At 38.9% G+C, this 24,461-nt stretch overlaps 1 protein-coding gene across 2 annotated transcripts in view; it reads left to right on the top strand.

The window, feature by feature from the left end:
- Nucleotides 1-24,461, top strand: part of LOC108708739 (rho GTPase-activating protein 42) — a 154,413-nt gene that overhangs the window by 52,856 nt on the left and 77,096 nt on the right. For both annotated transcript variants that reach the window (XM_018247767.2, XM_018247766.2), the window contains exons 2-3: nt 7,616-7,711; nt 18,005-18,066. In XM_018247767.2, the coding sequence (XP_018103256.1) occupies nt 7,616-7,711; nt 18,005-18,066 (158 nt within the window). The remainder of the gene's footprint in view (nt 1-7,615; nt 7,712-18,004; nt 18,067-24,461) is intronic.

Below are 24,461 nucleotides of genomic sequence, written 5' to 3'. Positions count from 1 at the left end.
ATGGCCTGTTCTAAGCAACTTTTCAATTGGTCTTCATTATTTTATTTTTTTTATAGTTTTTTAATTATTTGTTTTTTCTTCTGACTCTTTCCAGGTTTCAAACGGGGGTCAATGACCCCATCTAAAAACAAATGCTCTGTAAGGCTACGCATTTATTGTTATTGCTAGTTATTATTAAACATATTTCTATTGAGGCCCTATCCTATTCATATTCCAGTGTTTTATTCAATTATTATAATATTGGACGAACAATCTAAAACCAACTGAACTGGAAAAAGTGTTTGAAGGTTAACAACCCCTTTAACAACAATCAGTTGTGGAGACAAATTGGAAAATGGCAGAAAACATGACAGTTGCGTATATTAATGACAGTTGCTGTAATGACCCATTTGAGTAACTTTTTTCTGCTGCTCATATCTTGTGTTTTCATAGCAGAATAAACAAAGATCTCCTTGGCTTACAATGAAATAAATATAATTAAACTTTGAAAGACAAGTGGGACGATAATGTCTGGTTATTTGCCAGGTTATGGAACTAAAATGAATGCCTCTCTGAACAATATCTGGTGTGGGATCAAATAGATATTCATTAGGATGGCTGGAATATACATTGGGGGAGAACATGTAAGAACCATGTATAGATAGGGTCTACATAGGCCTCCGTATAATGCTATGTTTTTAGTGTTGAACAAGTTGATCTAAGTTGGGTGTGCAAGTTGGATAGAGGTCCAGTTATTTGAAAAGATAGCGTATATGAATATATGCGTACACTTGTTTTTTTTTTTTAAATGCATCAGTTAATAGTGCTGCTCAAGCAGACGTCTGCACTGAAATCAATTTTTCAAAAGAGCAAACTGATTTTTTTTTTATATTTAATTTTGAATTCTGACCTGGGGCTAGACATATTGTCAGTTTCCCAGGTGCCCCCAGTAATGCGACTTGTGCTCTGATAATCTTCAGTCACTCTGTACTGCTGCACTGCAAGTTGGAGTGATCTCACCCAGGGTTGTATTTATATTAAGGCGCCCGAGAGACTGTGCCTAGGGCAGCAGGTTTTGAGGGACGGCCCTCGGTTACCTATGAATTTATTTTTTGCATTTTTTAAATCCGGTGAAAGAGCTAGGGAGGTGAAGGGTAGGGGGCCTGGCTGGTTTGCGTAAGTGACATCACGCACACACACAGCGCTGACGTCAAACACAGGGACTAGGGCAGCATCAGACCTAAATACAGTTCTGATCTCACCCCCTCTCTCCCCCCAGCAGACCATCAGCAGAACAATGGGAAGGTAATCAGATAACAGCTCCCTGGTAGATAAAAGAAGAGAACTAAATAGTAAAAAAACATGCCCCACTGCAACCCCATTCTGTCACATTGAGTAGGGGAAACAACAGCCTGCCTGAAAGCAGTTCCACAGTGCAGCACTGGCTCTTTCTGAAACATGACCTGAGATGGCGCCTACACATTGATATTACAAATAAAATAAAAAAAACACTTATTGGGTTAGGAAATAAATTTTATATAGTAGAATGAATTATAATTTAAACGTAATTTAGAAATAAAAACTACACCATAGAAATCATAACAGAATCACTTTAAATCAAGGGTCCTTGCCAAAAAAAAAGACTTTTGGTTATAAACAAAAGAAAAGAGTGTAAGCTCTGCTGGGGCAGAGATTGTTGTGAATTCTTTATAATCTCTGTTAAGAGCGTTGGGGCTATATAACTAAAGTATATAAAGCCATACTTACTATTATAGTACATATTATGTGCTGACTTAAGGAGAAGGCAGAAAGCAGTTGAGGTTGGTCAGCATGAAAAGACCACATGCTCCGAGAAGGGATTTAGCGTAATTATAGTGATTAGCCACGACTTTGTTCTTTTCAGGCAGCAATTTTATAAAAATTGACTTAGCGGTAAACTGACTAATGGCCTTACACTTACGACTGCGTGGGTTTTTAATGTTTTTGTAGCTCTGGTGTATAATTTTTCATCTGTATGTTAGCAGCCTGTAATAGGGTCCAGACCATGAACGGTTCAGTATATATATATATATATCTATATACATGCTTTTCTTGGACGCTGATCAAAACAACAGATTGGAAAACCAGCTGAAGTACATGTTCTTCTTCTCTTCTTGGAGGCTCTCCATAGAGTCCAGCTGCACGATGTATCAGGTTAAGTTTATCGACTCCTGAATTTAACCTTCACGTTTACGAGCATTTATCAGGGTGCACATGTTGCGCCCATCGAAGTCCCAAGATATTCATGATAAGATCTACAGGTACTGGTGCCTTTTTAAAATGTTTTCTCTTTGATTTGACTGCAACATATACGTTGATCCAGTTCTGAGCCACCCTTTTAATTTTGGAAAGCAAGTCTTAGTAACCTCCCCTATGTACAGTATATTGGTGAGCTCACCCCAATATTATTACTGGATTTCTCATCTATTTTATACATGCCTTTTCAAATAGCCAATGAGACCCTTTGGGAAATGATTAGTATTTATTGTACCCCTCACCTCCATGCTCATAGGAAACCCCCCATCCACTTTCCCAGTGATACAGCATAACCATGTACTGCATTCTTCTGGGAGATATATCAAATTACCTGGGCTTCAGGTATAAGCCGTTCAGTACTCATCCCACGCATTGAAATTCAATAAGCAGAATGCACATGGGGAGGAGTACTCATGTCTTCACAATGTGCCCTTTTCCAGCAGTTATATCAATCTAGTAGGCCACCCGCTGTTATGAATGCCAAATCCCAGAGTTCTTATATAGTGGTCTACAATAACATAATGGAAATGGAAGCATGGAAACATAATAACGGAAAACATAATAATTGAGATATTCCATGAAAACATAGACATTATGCATTAAGTATGTTTTATTAATACAAAGTAAATGGGGCTCAAACATTAAGGCAGATTTATCAAGGGTCGAATTGAAAATTCGAATTTCGAGTTTATTGTAGTGTAATTCTGCTAGGGAACAGTTCAAATTCGATTCAAGTTTAAAAAAAAAATGTGCGAAATTCGAATTTTGTACTGTCCCTTTAAGAATTTGAATTAGACTATTCGCCATCTAAAACCTGACGAATTGGTGTTTTAGCCTATGGCGGACCTTCTACAATCAATTTGGAGTCATTTGGATAAAAAGATTTTGTTTTAAATGTTTTTTTTTTTAAACTTGAATCAAATTAGATGAGAATTAGATTCGAGTTTGCAGGTCGATCCTACTCACCTGAATTTAAAATAAATTTATAAATAATACATTTAGATTGTTCTTTTTGCGACTTTCGAGTTTATGGGAGTTTTTAAAAACTCCCATAAATTTTAAATTCGACCCTTGAAAAGGAGAATATGTACGAAACGCACACATACAAACAACATCAAGAATGCTGAATGGTGATAGGGGGAAATTCATCTGTATTCATCAATATTTTTTTGCAGAAACTGCATCTTCCATCACTCATAGGGGGGAATTCACAAAAGTGGAGAGAGCCCATTTTGGAGTAAAAGTTGGTGGTAAACTGGTGTAAAATACTTTCTCCGTATTTACAAACAGAAATCCGACTAAATTCTGACTCAACTGCCACTTTTCATATTTTAGGGAAAGGAAGACAGTTTACCGACACTTTTATGAATTTTATAAACGACATAAGAATGGTGCAAAAACTATATTTTATACAACATTTTCTCCTGACATTTTAAAAATGGAGTAAAGCTCAGTATAACTCTCCCCCATGTGTCGCAGACACTTTCCAAGATGGCGACCCCCTCTGACAAGTTTGAAGTCCTGGATAGTGATGGGTGAATAAATTCGCCTGGTACAAATTTGTGGCGAATTTCCACGTTTAGCCGCCGACTAATAAATTTGCAAATCAACCGCGACAATGTGCCGGTGAAAATGCACCGGCGTCAATTTCCGATTTTCACTATTTTCCCGTGAAAACTTTCTAATTGCTTTATTTTTTCATGAAAACGTTCGAATTGCTCGATTTTTTTGAAAATGTTCGAATTGGTCAATTATTTTGTGAAAACGTTTCAATTTCATGATTTTTTCGTGAAAACTTTTGAATTTTATGATTTTTTTCCGTGAACTTTCTGATTTCACGACTATTTGCGGGAGAAATTCGCCCATCACTGGATCATTGCTGCTATTGATAAGCTGAAAATTTAGGCTGGTGCAATAAGTTCACTATATAAAATATGCCATTTTAGCCACATTCATTTTTAGGGTTTAGTTCTCATTTAACAGAAACATATCCGGGCAAATGTCAAAATTAAATTTTATGAAAACGGCAAATGTTCCATTTCAGAAATGACTTTGACACTTATTACAGGTGGGCCAAATTAAATAGGGGGGATACATAAAATAAAGTACTGAAACAATGTAATTTTTATACAATACTGTATTATTTACACCTTAAATGTGTGTAGGGGTTGGCAGTAGCGGGGAATGAAATGAGCAGCTGGTAAGGTGCCTGAGACTGACAAAAAACATTTATTATAGACTGAAGTGGTGACAGTTTGTGAAGAGGACGGCCAATTAACATAGTTGCAGTATTGAAGGAATGACATGGAACGGGAGTTAATTAGAATTTGGTTGGCACTATGAGTGAAGAACTAGCAGATTTAAGAGATGTTCCAAGTGACATGATTTAGTGGTTTAGTTAGTTTTATTTGAGAAGTGAACGATTGAGGCTTTCATGATGAGTTCTTAGTGGTAGAAATTAATGAGAATATACAGGTATATATATATATATATAGTTCTTAGGCCTGTATTTATTTCTTTATGCACCTAAGGAAATGGAAAGTGAGGAAGAAAGGCTAAAGTGTCCATTTCAGCGCGGCTTTATTGGACTGATGTTTTATTAGTAATTTCATAGGTTGAGTTTCACGGCGGGGGTTTCTCTTGGCTCCCGGCTCCAACCTCAGGATACATTTAGAAATGTCTTTTAGATAAGTTATTAAAATCAATCATTTCTCATCAGAACCAGATGTTGCCTTGGCACGGGGACGGCTCGGGGAAAGTGTTTCATTTTTTTATGGAGAAGTACATGGAGATTGGAAAGTGAATAGCGCACTTGTGTAAATCTTTTCCCTTTATGACAAGTTATATTTTATATATGATGTGCTGGAAACGCAAAGGGAGAGGGAGACTCTTTTTTTCCCAAAGACCTGAATTTAACCCTTGTAGCTAATTTTGTTTCTAGTTAATAGCTGAGAAATGTGGGGGTAGGTTTGCCTCCTAGCTGCTATTTTACCGGCCTACCTAAATTTACCAACAATGTACATAGAAGTAGGTTTAATTCACCCCCATTCTTCCACTCCTGCCCCCCACTTACACCCCTTTTCCACCAATCATACAACCCATCAATTATTTGCCTTCTTCTTCTGACTCTTTCCAGCTTTCAAATGGGGGTCACTGACCCTATCTTAAAGCAAAAGCTCTGTAAGGGCAGGGGGCACATGGCAGATTTGGGAAGATTTAGTCGCCTGACGACTAATAATCACCTCTTCTGCGGGCCGACAATCTCCCCGAACTGCCTTCTCTCTGCCTTCCGCCTGCCATAATGAGAAAACGCCTCCGTCAATGCACACATGGCGCTTCGATTTCCGAAGTCGCCCGAAGTTTCCTTGTGAGCAACTTCAGGAGACTTTGGAAATCAAAGTGATGTGAGTGCATTGGCGCAGGTGTTTTCTCATTATAGCAGGGGGGAAGGCAGTTCGGGGAGATTGTTTCTAGGGATGCACCGAATCCAGGATTCGGTTCGGGATTCGGCCTTTTTCAGTAGGATTCAGATTCGGCCGAATCCTTCTGCCTGGCCGAACCGAATCTGAATCCTAATTTGCATATGCAAATTAGGGACGGGTGGGAAATTGTGTGTCTTTTTGTCAGAAAACAAGAAAGTAAAAAATGTTTTCCACTTCCCACCCCTAATTTGCATATGCAAATTAGGGTTCGGTATTCGGCCGAATCTTTCGCGGAAGATTCGGGGGTTCGGCCGAATCCAAAAAAAGTGGATTCGGTGCATCCCTAATTGTTTCCCCGCAGAAGAGGCGATTAGTTGCCAGGCGACTAAATCTGCCCGTGTGCCCCTGCCCTAAGGCTACATATACATTGTTATTGCTACTTTTCATTATTTGCCTTTATATTCAGGGCCTCTCCTATTTTGATTCCAGTCTATTTTCAAATCAATGTATAGTTGCTAGGGTAATTTGGACCCTAGCAACAGATGGCTAAATTTGCAAACTGGAGAGCTACTGAAAAAACCGAAATAACTCAAAAACCACACATATTAAAAAAAATGAAAAATAATTACAAATTGTCTCAGAATATCACTCTCTACGTCATACTAAAAGTTAACTCAGAGGTGAACAACCCCTTTAATAAAAACTGGATAAGCTGACAAACTAAAAATCAACACTATTTAATGATGTATGCAGTACTGAACAAGCAGAATGTAAATGAAAACGATGTATTAGATGAAAGTATCCCTTTGCTTATCTCCCCAGGCCGCAGGGCTGTAAAGTAATCAGAAGTTATTATCCATTTTCTTTTTTTGCTCTACACACAGCCAGAGTAATAAGACTGAAGTGTGACACAATACAATATCACCAAATTAATAAACGAAACATTTCACCATATTTTACCTCATTCGTCTTGGATGGTAGAGAATGATGGGAAACTCACTAATTATAGGCACAGCAGGGATTAATTCTGTGAGATCCTGAGGTTACCAGTGTCTGTTCCCACTCAGATTAATTCAGCACGTGGGTGTATGAAGTTTGCCGTCTCACAGAGAAACTGCACTTTCATTGATATTTCCTTTGAACCAATGTTATATGGATCCCTGTTTATTATGAATTTGAAGCCGGGAAACAGCAGGGAACCCACTCTGAGAAATCCCACCTGTTGCACCCACTCGAGTGGTAGTAAACTGAGTTTGCCTCTCAACTGTAACAAGTACTAAAGCACATCTTTTGTTACTTGGTAAGGCTTAAGGTGGCCATACACAGAGAGATCCGCTTGTTTGGCGATGTCGGCGAACGAGCGGATCTCTTCCCAATATGCCCACCTTGAGGTGGGTAATATCGGGTTAATCTGATCGTGGGCCCTAGGGCCCAACGATCGGATCATGATGACAGGTATACGGGGAGTCGGATCGCAGGACCACATCAATGAAGAGATGCGGTCCGCGATCCGACGGGATTTTTAGCCCTGCCTGATTGACATCCGGCTGACATTCGTCGGAGGGCCACACACATAGGCCAATAAGCTTTATCTCCCCGTGAGATTATAAACTTTTGTAGGCTGGGAGGACACTGGATTTCTTGGAGGAGACCATGCAAAAACTATTTTCAGATAGGGTTCTGTCTGGAATTGAACCTAGGACCTCTAAGATACAAGGCAGCATTACCATCTTGTTGTCTTGACCTGTTCTACTTGTCATTGGCTGCTATATTTACACCATGTTCCAGGTCTAAGGTGGTCAGCCCGATTATGACCCCCGCTACCTATAGCAGTGGCAGAAAGCATCACACGTCTCTATGACTGAGGGTAGTTTGGTCCACCAGGCACTAATCAACACCCTCGTCTGTATCTCTCCTAGACTTGTCTATGGCCGTGCAGAAGTTCTCCCATTCGCTGCAAGACTTCCAGTTTGAATGTATTGGGGATGCAGAAACGGATGATGAAATCAATATCGGTGAGTGATGCACTTCTGTTTATATGTAAGAACTTGAATGGGAATCGGTACAAAATGAACCACAAAGACCTGAATCTGTCCCAGTGCTGGGCCAAGCCAAGCCAGTCAGGAGCCCTAGGCGACCCGGCCTCTTCACCCAACCCCGCCCCCTGCAAGCTTGTGCATGCGCATGCTCACTAATGGCTGATGTGGGTTAGCGGAAATAAGGAGCAGTGGTGGGAGGAAGGAACGGAATAGGGGTGCAGAAGAAGTATGCATCTGCTTAGCCCTACTTCCGGCCCTTATCCATGAATACTGTGATGCCTGCATTCGGTAGCACTGTATTCATAAGAGGCAGCTCAGTGTTTATGGCAGGGAAATAAGGACAGGGCTGCAGCCAGTGTCGGACTGGGACACCAGGGGCTCACCCAAAAATCTTAGATCAGTGGACCCACTCTCAGTACTATTATAATTCCTCTCCTCACTCAACCTCTATTCTGCTAGTCTCTTTTTCTCTATTATCCAATCTATTTAGTCTCTTTGTTCTCATAGAAATAGGCAATGGCCATGAAATATGCCAAATGTTTAGAAGCAGGAGGCCCACTGTGCCCATCGGGAGTTTTCTTGGTATCCCTGTGGGCCAGTCCGACACTGTCTGCAGCCACTGTGCTCTGTGTAAGTTGCCCCTCCTGTTAGTCCAACCTAAATGAACACTATAGGTGCAGTTTTGCTCCACTTATCACTCGGGCACCTGCAACAAGGGCAGCTGTTAAAGGGCATGTAAAGGCAAAAAAATAAAATCCCATTTTTACTTTCTTTAATGAAAAAGAAACCTATATCCAATATACTTTAATTTAAAAAATGTGTACCGTTTTTATAAGAAACCTGACTGAATGCAGTGAAATTCTCCCTTCATTTACTGCTGTGGATAGGAATTGTCAGATGGTCCCTAACTGCTGAGCAGGGAAACAATCATACTTATGAACAGCAGGGGGAGCCCCCTGCCTTACTTCCCAGCCATGCAGAACTCAAGCAGCTTTGTTTATGATGATCCCTAAGCAGCCCAGACCACACTGAGCATGTGCACAGTCTTAGTCTTGCAAAGATGTTTAACAAAGTTACAAGATGGTGATCCCCTGTAGCCAACTTTGAAAGCATAAATTATTTGTTTGATTAGGCTTGTGGTGCAGTAAGTTCATGTTTATATTTAGTATACAAAATACAGCATTTCTAGCCTTATTCTGTTTTAGACTTTACATGCCCTTTAATTACCCCATTGAACGGGAGAAGATCTACCAGGAACTCCAATAAAGTGGTACCATATATCATTCACCATTGCCTACATGATATGGCAGATTTATTTCTTTTATAAATGCTCTTTATACCTTATAGTCACATTTAGCACATTTATCTATTTATACAGTGAAATACAAGAAAAAATTCAAGGCTAACATGCCAGCTCTGCCTACAGACATTCTCTAAACAATAATTCCCTTCCTATTTATAATTTTTTCCATTTATATTTTCCCATCTGTGTGTGTGTCTAATCCACTTACCTGACCCCAGAAATTAAATGTTTCCCCTTTGCCCTGCGGGCATAATTAATTTCTCTTCCATTGATTACATAAAGGCCAAGGTTCATAGTAATTGGCTGCGACTCAAACACCAGAACAGGGACTTTTTTTCCATCGCTTTCCTTCTTTTTTTTTTTTTATTTACAGTTTTTCCAGAATCTAAGTTTAAAGTTGAATGTTCGTGTCTGGCAGCTCAGTAATTCAGGTGCAGGTTCTGAACTGTTACAATTTTGCAACATTAGTTGATACATTTCTCAGCAGCATCTCTGGAGTAGTAGAGATTTTTGGCGAAACCGTCAAATTCGCCCATCCCTATTAGCAACTATTGTATCAATTCTAACAGCTGCCTGTAATGAAACCCAGAGATTCTGACAAAGATAAGAAATGTATCAACTAAATGTATCAATTTAGATCAGTTTACAGGGTCGGCGACCCCCCCTCCTATAGCTGCTTTAGAAGGTGAAAAAAGACACTTTACACTTCAATATTAAAAAAACAGTGACACATAGAAAATAAAAAGTAATTGGAAAAAGTCGTTATTTCTGGTGATCTATCTGAAAACTAGTTGTTTGAAGGTGAACAACCACTTTAACAACAGGCAAAGTATTTAACAGGTCTCATACCTGTATAATCAATGAAACCCATTGGTTTGAACTTCACTATAATTATCTAGGTGAAGTTTCCCCATTTCTTACATATGATAGGTATACTGTAAAAGCATGGTCATGTGTTCAGTGGCGGGCTGGGGGGTTAATTTTTGGGGGGTTCTATACAGGCCCCTGAGGCCTGTCCCCCTAAAACTGCCACCCTAGGGGTATAAATGTCACTTATACTTCTAGTAGGCAGCCACTGGATTCTGGTCTAAGCAGAACAGGGTACACTCTAGGTGGATCAAGGTATGGTTTGGGCAGAATGGGGCATGGGCAAAAATTTAATTAATCCAGGTTGAGATCTGAGGAGGCTGGACTACAACTCCCAGCATTCCCAGCTGACTCTGTTACTGTATATGATGGGGGAGAAGAGGTCGGAAAGCTGTGGAGAGGAGATAAAACCCCTTAAGACTCAGACAAAACAATGGAAATAGTGGGAATGTAATGAAGCAGAAATAGGAAGGACAGCCCTAGCTTTGTAAATGGAATATAATAGCCTCTTTGTTATTAACGGCTGTCTCCTTCTCATGGAGTGTGGCCCCCTTAGCCTCATTTGAACCGGTCTTTCGCTTCTACAAGTTGGGCTTTCTGAGCCTGCGCATCATTTCCTGAGCAGAGAGATAATGTCACGCTTATTAGACTGTCTCCAGCCTGAAATTAAAGCAATGGCAACCCGGGGTCCCTTCAGCTGAATTCTGCTGGGAGTTGTAGTTTAAAAAGCCTCAGGTTTCACATCCCTGCTCACCCTATTGCTTAGTGTGGCACTTTTATATTTCTCCTTTTTGCATAGTACCATTATATTTACATACCTGGGGTTTTCTGGATAAGGGGTCTTTCTGTAATTTGGATCTTCATACCTTAAGTCTACTAAAAAAATAATTTCATTAAATAAACCCAATAGGATTGTTTTGTCTCCAATAAAGATTAATTATATCTTAGTTGGGATCAGATACAGGTATGGGACCTCTTATCCAGAATGCTCAGGACCTGGGGTTTTCTGGATAACGGATCTTTCCTTATCTTAAGCCTACTAGAAAATCATGTAAACATTAAATAAACCCAATAGGCTGGTTTTGCTTCTAATAAGGATTAATTATATTTTATTTTGGATCAAGTACAAACAAAATGTAGTCTATGGGAGACGACCTTTCCGTAATTCGGAGCTATTTGGATAAGTGCTTCCGAATAATGCGCCCTTTGCCTGTACAAGGTACTTCTTTATTAAAAAATTTGAATTATGTGTGACTACCGTGATCAAATTTTTTTGTTATGAAGGTGAACTAGAGTTTCATCCATGAAGCTGAGTATCTCATATAGTGATTATACTGTATGTCTCCTTTCCCTTTAAAGGGTTTGTTCACCTTCCAAACACTTTTTTCAGTTCAGTTGTTTTCAGATTGTTCCCCAGAAATAAAGACTTTTTTCAATTACTTTCCATTATTTAATTTTTTTTACTGTTTTTACAAAACCAATGGGGTTCATTGATTATACAGGTATGGGACCTGTTATCCAGAATGCTTGGGACCTGGGAGTTTCCAGATAACAGATCTTTCTGTAATTTGGATCTTCATACCTTAAGTCATGTAAATATGAAATAAGCCCATTAGGCTGGTTTTGCTTCCAATAAGGATTAATTATATCTTAGTTGGATCAAGTACAAGCTACTGTTTTATCATTACAGAGAAAAAGGAAATCGTTTATAAAAATTTAGATTATTTGGATAACGGGAGACAGGCATTCCGTAATTCTGGATAATGGGTTTCCGGATAACTGATCCCATACCTGTATTTCATTGCATTTTACCCATGTGGCATATCTCTAGAACATGACTGGGGCTTCTGTTTTTGGACAGGAAAGAGACAGATAAAATCAATTAAATTAAATTAAAATAAAAGTCAACCCAAATAAAAGAAAACATAATTCTAAGCAACTTTGCAATGTGCATTTATTACAAATTTGTATATGTATTGCTGTTGAAAGCAGTGTTTGTCCCTTTCTATTCCCTGCACTGGTGGTTCAGACTGTTGATACAATGTAAGACAAGGCAGCTGATTAACAGACCTATCTTGGGGAACTAAGACTTTTGCAACATTGTTTAAAAAGTAACAACCAGGAGTTAAACAAATGTTGCTTTCAATAGCAATTGTTTTTACAAATAACCTTAAAAACACTGACATTTTTTAATAATTGTATATTAGAAAGTTGCTTAGAATCATGTTTTCTTTTATTAGGTAAATTTTTATTTTGCTTGACTTGCCCTTTAAGAAGACATATTTCAACTGCAGTTTCTATATTCACCGTTTTCTCTGCTTCTTTCTGCTGAGTTTCTCTTGGGAAAACTGAAATTCAGGCAGCCATGTCGATGTAATGACTGGAGCTCAAGCAAAACGAATGTACATGCAAGGTTATATATGCATGGATGAACTTCCATCATGTTGGTCACATGATAAGCATTGTCATTATACCATGTTTTCTTTGAAGACGTTAATAAAATATAATTTACAAAAAAAAGCAAAGAACTTCCGTCATCTACTTCTGGCTACTAGAGGCATCAGATACAGTGTTGGTGCTAGCTGGAATGCTGGGAATTGTAGTCCAGCTACTAGCCTATAGTATAACAACAGAAATAGACCCCCCCCCACACCTCAAATTGTTTGAATTGAATTAACAGTCTGGTGCGTCTGCCCCTTGATACAACTCACATGTAAAATAATTAGGGTATAACCTAAATACTGATATTGTGGGTCAATTTGTAGCTGTTTTTTTTTTATTTATTTATTGATAGTGATGGGCGAATAAATTCGGCGACACGGATTTGCAGCGAATTTCCACATTTCGACGTCCGTGAATAAAACTGCGTCAAAAATTCGCCAGCGAAATAAACGCCGTGGCAACAAAAAAAAAAATGCCGCGCTCCAAAATTGTCACACGCATAAAAATTGTCACGTGTCAAAATTATTCGGACACCCATTGACTTTAATGCATTTGGAGAAAATAGACGTGCGTTGGGCTCGCCAACAGTTTTTTGACGCTTCAATGCATTTCATGAATTTTCCGACGCAAATTTTTCGGGAAAACTGACCGGAAATTAATCAGGCAAGACAGAGGACAGCATCAATGCATTGATATCTAATGAGTCTCCATAGGCCTACAGTATGATCCAGGCATGCCGTTTATGGCCACTTAAACTCCTCCTTATCTCCAAACCAAGGGAAGACACAGGGAAGGGAGGGGTTTGTTTATACAGAGCTCAGTATCTCAATTGAACTTTTCTTGTGTTGGCCAGTTTCCCACAAGCAGTATCAACTCAAGATCCCACATTGAATAAACAGGAGCATAGAATCTGATTCCAGCACCGGCACTCCATAACTTGAATGTCACTGCTAAAGAGTCTGTTATCTACAGCATGTATTATTTTATTAACATGTATTTATATAGCGCCAACATATTGCGTAGCACTGTAGAGGATTACATGGGAGAAATATATCCTAAACTCTAAAGTGCAGAAACTTATTTACTTTCTAACTATAAACTGAATCCAGAACTGTAACAGACCCTTTGACTGCCCCCTTAATTTCTCTGCACCCCAGTAGTAGATGGAACCCCCAATAGCCTTCCCACCGTCCGAAAAATGCATCTGTCATCTTTGTGATGGCAGGATTTATTCGGCAGGTGCAAATTCATGGCGAATTTCCGAATTTCGCCGCCGGCAATTAATTCTCTAAATTGATGGGAAAATTTACACTAGCAACAATTTCGACTCCTGCGTATTGACCCCAATGCAAATTTTGTGCCTGTTGTGCAAATTTGCCAGGAAATTCGCCAGGAAATTCGGAAATATTGCGGCAAAGCAAAACGGGACAAATTCGCCCCTTCACTATCCAAAACCAATCCAGTGCCTAGACTTGCTGAAGGCTCATTGTCTTTCCTGTACCTACAATAACATTCCAGTTTGTATTATGGGTCTCTGCTCAGAATATGTGTATTAAAATAGCAGCAATTTGTTACTCTAACAGAAGACCCATGGGCCCCGTGTAACACTCAATAATTTGTACGTGTGTATGTGTGGTCTGATTCCTAGTGCTGGTGCCGGATTTGCCATAAATCATTACACAACTAGAGGGAATTCACAGAACATTGACTGTATTTAAAGAGAAACAAATGGTTGTATATAAAATTCGGTTACATAACAGGTATATGCGCTGGTTCTGCACCCAGCCGGCAGTTGGCGGCTTTACAGAATGTCGATTAATCCATTTGAATGTATCGTTCCATTTTAAGCCATATGGGCACTTTAAAAATGTTGCCACTTTTTTTTTTTTTTTAAAAGTGATCCCAGTGGGAGCTGCCATATTGTCTATCAATGAGGGCCAACCCCAATTTTGCATTAAAGAGGTTGTTCGCCTTTAAATGAACTTTTAGTAGAGAGTGATATTCTGAGACAATTTGCAATTGGTTTTTGAGTTATTTCGCTTTTGATTTAGCAGTTCTGCAGTTTCAGCAATCTGGTTGCTTGGGGGGCCAATGGAGACGAAAAAAGTCGCCACAAGAAAAAACGCCCTTTGACTTTGATGCATTTGGAGTGAGAATAATTGTCGCACGCGTAAAAAATTGTAGCACGTAAAAAAATGCGTTTTGCTATTTTTTCGCATTTTCTCAAATTTTTGTGAAACGGGACAGATTCACGCATCACTACCCATTATCTCCATTTTAATCAAATAATTCAAAATAAATGTTAAAAATGATTTCCTTTTTCTCTGTTATAATAAGGGCTCTTACTGACGAGCGGTTGAAGCTGCACTCCCCTGCATTCCGTTTTTCTGCGTTCAGCCGCACAGGCGCGTGAAGGCGCTGAACACAGGTTGAGACGCAACATGCTGCATTTTTCCTGCGTTCGGCGCATACACGAGCCTCTGTGAGTGCAGCCCCATTGAAAAAAGCTTAATGCGTCTATTCCTGCGCTCCCCTGCGGCTGAACGCATAAAAACGGAACGCAGGGGAGCACAGCTTCAACCGCTCGTCAGTAAGAGCCTTAAAACAGTAGCTTGAACTTGATCCCAACTAAGATATAATTAATCTTAACATGAAAATCAAATAAAATATTTTCAAAATAAATAAGATATAATTAATCCTTATTGGAAGCAAAACCAGCCTATTGGGTTTAATTCATTTTTAAATGATTTATAGACTGTAAGCTATGGAGATCAAAATTACGGAAAGATCCCTTTATCTGGAAAACCCCAGGCTTTGAGCATTCTGAATAATAGATCCCATACCTGTACCGCATTCCAGAGTTATGTTACGTATGTCCCAGACTTTTTGCCTGGAGCAACATTTGAATGGTTTAGTTGATGCAAACTTGTTTCTGACCCTTAGGGGCAGATTTATCAAAGGTCAAGGTGCATTTTCGAATGCAAAAAATTCGAATTTCGAGCTTTTTTTTGTGTACTTCGACTAGGGAATAGTCCAAATTCGATTCGAATTTGAAAAAAAATTCGAAAATTCAAATATCGAAATTCATCATGTACAGTCTCTATATAAATTCGACTTTGACCATTCGCCATCTAAAACCACTGTTGTAGCCTATGGGGGATCTCCTAGAACCTATCTGGAGTCAATTGGTGGACTTTAAAAAAATCTATGTTTTTTTGAGGAAAAACTTCGAATCAAATTTGATCGAATTCGCTATTCCTTCGATTCGTACGATTCGAATATGGTCGAATATGGACCTATTCGATCGAAAACGGCCCAAAAAAACTTCGACTTAATTTCGGCTGGTCTTTTTGAATTCGAATTTCGCAGTTTTTTTTTTTTAAATTCGAAATTCGACCCTTGATAAATATGCCCTTAAAGTGTGAGCTGCCGTATTGCATCCACCCTGCAAAGCTTTCCCCATAAATATCAGTAAAATGTTCTCTGTAAATATGTTGGGGAAGGAATATTGCCGACTTGTATTTTGGAGTTTCATTCCCCTTTTTTTTAAAGGTTACTTTGATATTGGAGAATAAGTCACATCTTTGTTTTTCTTTTGCAGTTCAACATTTTTACATTTGTTTTACATTTAGCCAGCCAAATCAGTCCTGGAGTCTAATCAAATTGGCCCAGATTCCATCTTGCTTTTTTCTCCATCAAATATTCCAAACTTCAGCTAGGTGAAATATAACTGGAACCAGCCAGTCCCTCCCCCTATAATATTGTTCTACTGATATAATGTGGAACGGTTCTGTGCCAAGTCCATTCTTTACCACTGCCAGCGCTCTGGTCCCTTCACGCTCTATTGGCTTATGTATCGGCTGCCCCTTTATTTTATTTAGGTTACTATTAAGCAGTCAGGTCTGGGGGGTGGGCAGGGGCAGCAGAACAGGATCCCAAGGAATTCCAAAAAAAAAAAAAAATCAACTTGGAACATGAAAATGATTTAATTTCATGCAGGTTTCCTGGGCATTCCATCTGCAGAATCACTTAGAGATACAGTCCTGCGGATACCATGTAACCCTTGCCTGATATTTATCTATAATAGTTATAACCTTTTAGTATGTTATAGAATGGCCAATTCTTAGCAACTTTTCAATTGGTCTTTATTTTTTATATAAATGTTTGCCTTCTTCTTCGTCTGACTCTTTCCAGCTTTCAAAAAAAAAAAAAAGACTGTAAGGGGCAGATTTATCAAAGGTCGAGGTGAATTTTCGAATGAAAAAAATTCGAATTTCGAGCTATTTTTTTGTGTACTTCAATCTAGGGAATAGTTCAAATTAGATTCGAATTTGAAAAAAATTTGAATATCAAAATTTATCATGTACTGTCTCTGTGTCTTGACTTTGACCATTCGCCATCTAAAACCTGCAGAATTGCTGTTTTAGCCTATGGAGGACCTCCTAGAACCTATTTGGAGTCAATTGGTGGACTTTAAAAAATCAAAGTTTTTTTGGGGAAAAACTTCGAATAAAATTCGATCGATTGCGCTATTAATTTGATTCGAACTATTAAAATTTGGGCAAATATTTGATCGAAAACTGACCTATTCGACCAAAAAAAACTTCAACTTAATTTCAGTTGGTCTTTTTGAATTTGAATTTCGAAGATTTTTCAATTCGAAATTCGACCCTTGATAAAAATGCCCCTAATTATTACTTTTTATCAATTCTTTTTCTATTCAAGCATATCCTATTCATACAGTATTTCAGTCTCTTATTCAAACCACTGCCTGGTTGCTAGGATAATATAGACCCTAGCAACCCGATAACTGTTAAAATTGCAAACTGGAGAGCTGCTGAATAATAAGCTAAATAACCACAAATAATAAAAACTGAAAACCAATTGCAAATTGTCTCAGAATATCACTCTCTACGTCATACTAAACTTTAATTTTAAAGTGAACAACCCCTTTAAGCTTAATGAGACTAGAATATATTGAAAAGTTCCTTAATTTGGGGGTGACCATTATTTTTGGAGGGAGTTGCTTTGTTCACAAATGATTTCAGTTGTTTCGTCTGGAAAGCTTCATTAATCACATCCCTGTTCTCTCGCTCCCTTTTTTAAAGGGGTTGCTCACCTTTGAGTTAACGTTTAGTATGATGTAGAGAGTGATATTCTGAGACAATTTGCAATTGGTTTTCATTTTTTATTATTTGTGGTTTTTGAGTTATTTAGCTTTTTATTCAACAGCTCTGCAATTTGCAATTTCATCAAATTCCAAATTACCCTAGCAACCATGCACTGATTTGAATGAGAGACTGGAATATGAATAGGAGAGGCCTGGATAAAAAGTAGCAATAACAATACACGTGTAGCCTTACAGAGCATTTGTTTTTTAGATGGGGTCAGTGACCCCCATCTAAAAGCTGGAAAGAGTCAGAAGCAAAGGGCAAATAATGAAAAAGCTATAAAATGTAAATAATAAAGGCTTAGAATTGACCATTCTATAACATACTAAAAGTTAACTTAAAGGTGAACCACCTCTTTAAACTGTTTTTGTCTCCTGTCAGCGCTGGTGAGAAGTGGAACTGCAGGCGACAAAGCTGCCAATAAAAAACAATGCTCATTTTCTTTCTGTAAGATAATACTGACAGTCCTGTGTTTGCTCCCTGCAGCTCAGTCGCTGAAGGAATTTGCCCGCCTGCTGATAACGGTGGAAGAGGAACGAAGGAGGCTGGTAAGTGAATTTGTCTCCTTTTTTTTAATTGATGGGCATGTGTGTTACAAATGACTATTTTTGTATTCAGACAGGTTGTAGTTTAGCTTCCCCTTTGTCCGGATGCTCAAAGGCACTTACAGCGGAATAATAAGCTTCACCTCTTATCTGCTGATCAGTGATTGTGCTGACAGGGTTGAGGGCACAAAGGTGTCAGTTCCTCCCCATTTTTTCCTTTGCACATAAATGAGAGGACACATTTCCTCCAGTGGTGCAGCGCTATGGCAGCTTCCTGTGTGGTCTGCGACTCCGCTTCCTCTCTCTGATGTTTAGAGCAAAACAGGATCTAATGTTTGCATCGATTATTATGGGCCTTGTTTCAGAGGTTTTTGCACCATAGGTGTATTGTTCTGGTGGTTTTACATTTAAATAAATTTGTCTCACCATAACCAGGGTTCTCTGATTCGCTTCTCTGATTCACAAGTCCTACCCACTCAGATGTTCCAATATCTTGCACTTATGAGATCTAACAAGATCAAAACTGGCTCAAAGTTTGGATATAGGGCTCTGCATACCTCCCAACTGTCCCGTTTTTAGAGGGACAGTCCCTCTTTTGACAACTCAACCTGCAGTCCCTCATTTGTACTGGAAAGTCCCGTTTTTCTCTGCACTGAACAGCCAGAAAAAGAAACAAAAGTTTCAAACTCAATTGGCTTTTGGCAGAAAGAACAGCCACAACAGAAGATAGGATACATTTGTAACAATTCAAATGTATCTAGATAATCAATCTAAATAAGCAAATAAGTAATTGTAACAACATAAGAAAACAGGTCCCTTGGTAAAAGCTGAAAGGGCAATTCAACTTCATTAGAAAAACTGCAATACTTGAAAAAAAACCCCACAGAAATATGTTCAAACTTTTATAACCTGCAAAATTTTGTAAAATGAACATGGTAATTAGGGGGTGTGACCATAAAAATGGGTGTGGTCAAAAATGTTGCCACGTTATGCGCGGCATCTTTTTTGTCCCTCTTTTTATTTCCAAAATGTTGGGAGGTATGGGCTCTGAACCAGCAGTTCTGGATGCATAGTTGGCCAAAGGGACATAAAGGAGTGATTTGCAAAATCCAAAATAGTGGATTCGGTGCATCCCTAATATATATATACAGTAGAACCCCCATTTTACGTTTTTCAGGGGACCAGAAAAAAATGGTGTAAAATCCAGGAAAATGTAAAATCAAGGAAATGTATTCTACATAATATATAGGTGGGACCACAAAACAACAATGTAAAATGAGGTAAAACAATCAGGGGATGTAAAATGAGGTTCTACTGTATATAAAAGCGTCTCGCCAGCGTTGTTGAAGCACATGAAACATATAAAGCAGCTGCGGGGCCAAAGGTTGGAGGTGCCGGGGCTCAGAGCTGGTGTGTTGGAGATCTCAGAGTGGCTATTATATAGCGATGCAGAGTTTTCTCCTCCCCACAGACACACGGGAGAGAAAGGCCTGAAGCGCCGTGTAATTATGTGCAGCCGCACATATAATGTACAATGGTTCCGCTTTCTCATGTTTGTGTTGGCTGCTGTTCAGTGGAGTCTAATTGTCCACTTTCACTTCCTACGGAACCGTTTAATGTGTCTTCCCACTGGCTGGAAGCACCGGCCTCACTGACAGAGGTGGGGATCTGAATGAAGTTTAGGAAAAAGTCAGCAAGCACTCCGTAAACCTCTTGTAGTGAGTAAAAGTTATTGCTTTATTTCAAAATACATTAAAACCATTGCATCCTGACGCGTTTCGTATCTAAGCGATACGCAGTCATAGGCATAACGGCTTTTTAAAGGAGTTTTTAGGAAATGACATCATCCTACACTAGTAATTCGATCAAAGCCGGTATTTAGCGTTCATTGGAAACTCCTGTTATTAACTATTTCAAAGCTGTAGTACACCTTAAAATGCCGTTTTTAAACAAATAATTTTAAAACCTTTATATTATAAGGAAAAAATGTTATTGAAACAAAGCTCATCAAAGAAATAGAACCTAAGAGAAATAAATATATAATAATATAATAATGGTGTAGTATAATAATCAATTCCGTTGAAAACCAAAGAATTAGATTGCTTCACACTTAAATCATTTTTCTTTCTTTTTCTCTTTTTTAAATATATATATAATAAATCCATAGGATTTCAGAGCATATTTGATCAATTAAAATTCTTTTTAGTAACTCTTATTTATTTTCGGCAAACATTTTAAGCCAAAGCTCTGTGTGGTTCTATATAGTTAATGAATTTTACTCAGATGGAAACAACTTAACGAGGATAACTAAGGAAAAACTAAGGAAACAATGTAGATCAAAACTGAAGTTGTAGCTAAAAAATTGAAAGCGTAGCGATCTTGGTTACTAGCGTGATATGTACTTATAATTAAACATGACTTTTCAAAGAATCAGTTTTAGAGGCTTATAGTATCAAGAAATGAGACATACTTAAGGAATAGTCAAGAATTTTTAAGCAAATAAACATATAAAATAAAAATAAATATAAAATTAAAATAAAAATAAAAAGTTCAAAAAATAGTGATAAAGTGTTCAGAAAAAGGGGAGGGGGGGGAGGGGGAGAGCAGCAGATACGGGGGGGGGGAGGGGGAGAGCAGCAGATACGCTTCTATGGGACTAAAGCAATGTTTTCTCCTAAAACAAGAGTCAAAATCTGCTACTATTTATACAGATCAGTGGGAGCCGCCATGTTTTTTGACTCAGCGGAGGCCTCTGTAGGGTGTTATGATTGTGATTTGTTTGCATTTCAGGTGCTTCACCTTTAAATTGTGCCGTCCAACTTCTGTGTTATCGAGGGCCAATTTTTTTCCGGCCTACATAGTGGAAGGCCGATAATGAAAGCCAGTGTTGACTACTCCCTGTTTTTAAACCACACCCACTTTAAACCACACCCACTTTAAACCACACCCATGTTACCACAAGATCATATCCACATTAATTGTTAGCACACCAAAAAACCAAATGGTTGGTGCTCACTGCAGGGATATCACTTATCACTCATGTGAAAAAAGTTCTCATATTAAGACATACCCTTAAATCCATATGCCTCCTCTTCCCCTTGGATAACACAGTACCACCCCCAGCACATGAATAAACACCTTAGGGGCTACTGACAATAATTTATTTTCAAATGCTAATAAACCCCCAGAACAAATACCAGACTTATGTTCCACGGGCAGAGCAGGGCACACCCAGGCAGAGCATGTCACACGCAGGCAGAGTATGTCACACACAGGCAGAGTATGTCACACACAGGCAGAGTATGTCACACGCAGGCAGAGTATGTCACACACAGGCAGAGCAGGGCACATGGAGGCAGAGAATGGCACACACAGGCAGAGTATGGCACATGCAGGCAGAGTAGGGCACACACAGGGAGCATAGGGAAGGCAGAACAGATCAAGAGACAGGGAAACCTATCAGGACCACTCTATTATGTACTACATACAGTGACACAGTGCTGGTGCCCCATTAGCATTTTGTATAAGGTGTGAACAGGTGAACAATGTGGGCAGTTTCAGTCTGGGTCTCAGGTGTGAACAGTACAGGGCTTTAGGGGTGGGAACAATAGAGGTGTTACAAGTGTGAACATTTGACATCCCAAGTGCAAGACGACTTTCCTTCTCCTTTAAAGGAAAATTTCACCTTTAAATTACCTTTTAGTATGGCAGTGGTTGCCTGAGATAATTTGCAAAAAAAGTCAACCCTGCTATGTGGTATTGCTTTATGACACGAGCCACGGATAACCTGTAAATTTTATCATGAATAATATCACTTGTGATGTCATCGGTAGCTAATGATGTCATTTGACTCTCTAAACTACTAGGCTGAACTAGTAAAGCTTCTCAAAGAAGGTGTTGGTTTGCGATTAAACAAATGAAATTGTGATTGGGACTAACCCACCATATTCATTGTCCCCTATGGTGTTTACAGGGCTCTGTATGACGCTACAATGGGGAGTCTCCTCCCTGTGCCAATCCTAATCCTTCAGTTATCGTCTAGTGAAGTGGATCAAAGGTCCCAGACTTTATGACTAGTTTCCCAGGTCGGATATTGAGCCCACACTTGTCCTTTCATTTGATTTTTGTCTTTTTTATTGTCTAGTTTTATACATTTCTGTGGGACAATAACTGGTTTTGGGTGGGCTCTATCTCTGGGTTATCCTCTAAGCTGAGCTGATGTCACTGCTGCTGCACCGAGAGATAATATCGACTGAAAGAGCTTTTGTATATTCCAGATGTTCTGCTTCAGTAGCGCAGAGATGGAAGAGCCTCATCTTATCTCTAGCAATGGGCTTTTATGGTGAATGATGTAACACTTTACATTTCAAGGGAATTTAAACCCAAAATGAAAATGTTTTTGGAAGAAAATATAACTTTTCAATGTATATTTAAACATTACATATTTTCACTGGATTTAGTTGTAAATGTAACTGCAATTGGAAGCAGCATCTGTTTTTCCCCTTGCTGCACTGCTGGTTCTGACTCTTGAAACAGTGTTTCAAAACACTTTCACAGGTCTGTTAATCGGCTTCTGCTGAAAGCCGGAACCACCAAAGCGGACAATGGAAAGGGACAGACAAATACTGTAGTTATAGCTTCAAATAACTTCAAAACCATCACAGAGGGATATTAGAAAGTTGCTTAGAATGACATTTTCTTTCATTAAGGGACTGTTTAACTTTAAGTGAATTTTTAGTAAAACATACAGAGTGATATTCTGAGACAATTAGCAATTGCCTTTCAATTTTTATTATTTGTGGTTATTTAGCTTTTTATTCAGTAGCTCTCCAGTTTGCAATTTCAACAATATGGTTGCTAAGGTCCAAATTACCCTAGCAACCATCATTCATTCGTATAAGAGACTGTAATATGAATAGGAGAGGACTTGAATAGAAAGATGCCCTGACAAGCTTTCTCACCATGCCATTCTACACTTTCAAAATCCAGGGTTTACCATAGTGAGAGCACGGGTTTTCATGATTGTTGAAGGGGCCAGGGATAGCTGGCTGTGGCATTGCCTTAAATGCCATGTAAATGAAGACTTGGAGTCGGCTATCTGGTGACAGCAGATTGGGCAATGTGAAGGGAGCTTTGGGGTAGACCATTACTTTCAGTGTCCACCATAAAAAAGGCTTGGGTAGCAACCTCAGTGAATACAGCCAAAATTTGATATGCTGTTTTATAATTTACTCTAATTCCAGCATATGAATTATATAACACAGGTATGGGAATCTGTTATCCGGAAAACTCTAAAATTACGGAAAGTCCGTCTCCCATAGACTCCGTTTTAACCAAATAATCCAAATTTTAAAAAATGATTTCCTTATTCTCTGTAATAATAAAACAGTAACTTGTACTTGATCCCAACTAAGATATAATTAATCCTTATTGGAAGCAAAACCAGCCTATTGGGCTTATTTAACATTTACATGATTTTCTAGTAGACCTAAGGTACGACTATCCAAATTACAGACAGATCCATTATCCGGAAAACCCCAGGTCCCAAGCATTCTGAATAACAGGTCCCATACCTGTACATAAAACATCTATTTTTAACATCAAATCAAAGAACTGAAGAAATGGATAAAACTTTTCCCTGGGGATACAATAACCACATGTTAATAAAATGAATTGCATTGGATTAAATTGGACTTGGCTGCCTTTAGGATAGATGCATTGCAGGCAGAGGGCTGGGGGCAGGTTTATTCATTTAATAGGGGAGCACCCATGGATGCCTGGAATTTTGGTGTTGGCAAGGGCCTGGATAGGCAATGCAGGACCTCCCAGTCACAACTGCTAAATCAGTCTGACTTCATATAGAGAGGCTTTTGGCAGACATTTACCTGCAAGCAACCTCTGTGCTTATTTCCTACATATATAATTACATTATTGGCCAGCACACATCTCTGGAATTGTGCCTCCTTCTTTCTGACCCAGCTGGATTTTGGGGGATTTAATATAATAAAAGTTTCAACATTTACACGCTTGGTCTAGTGATCTATAGCAACCAATAAGATGTTTGCCTTCATACACTTAAAAAGAAAATGCTAACTGCTGGTTGAAGTGAAATAAAAGAAATGTATTATATATTTATCAACCAACCTGGGCATAAGGGGCGGGGAATTGATGTATGGGTCGGAGCCAGGGTTGCAAGAGGGCAGAGATTCTGTTATATGTGGGCTAATTGGGTGGGGATTGTATGAGTAAAGGTGGCCATACACTTGGGGGCACATTTACTTAGCTCGAGTGAAGGATTAGAATAAAAAATACTTCGAATTTCGACTACCATCAAATTGTCGACCTTCGACTACGACTTCGAATCGAACGATTCGAACTAAAAATCGTTAGACTATTCG

This window comes from Xenopus laevis, chromosome 2L, assembly GCF_017654675.1.
Source record: "Xenopus laevis strain J_2021 chromosome 2L, Xenopus_laevis_v10.1, whole genome shotgun sequence".
NCBI lineage: Eukaryota > Metazoa > Chordata > Amphibia > Anura > Pipidae > Xenopus > Xenopus laevis.
This window is presented reverse-complemented; position numbering and strand designations above follow the sequence as displayed.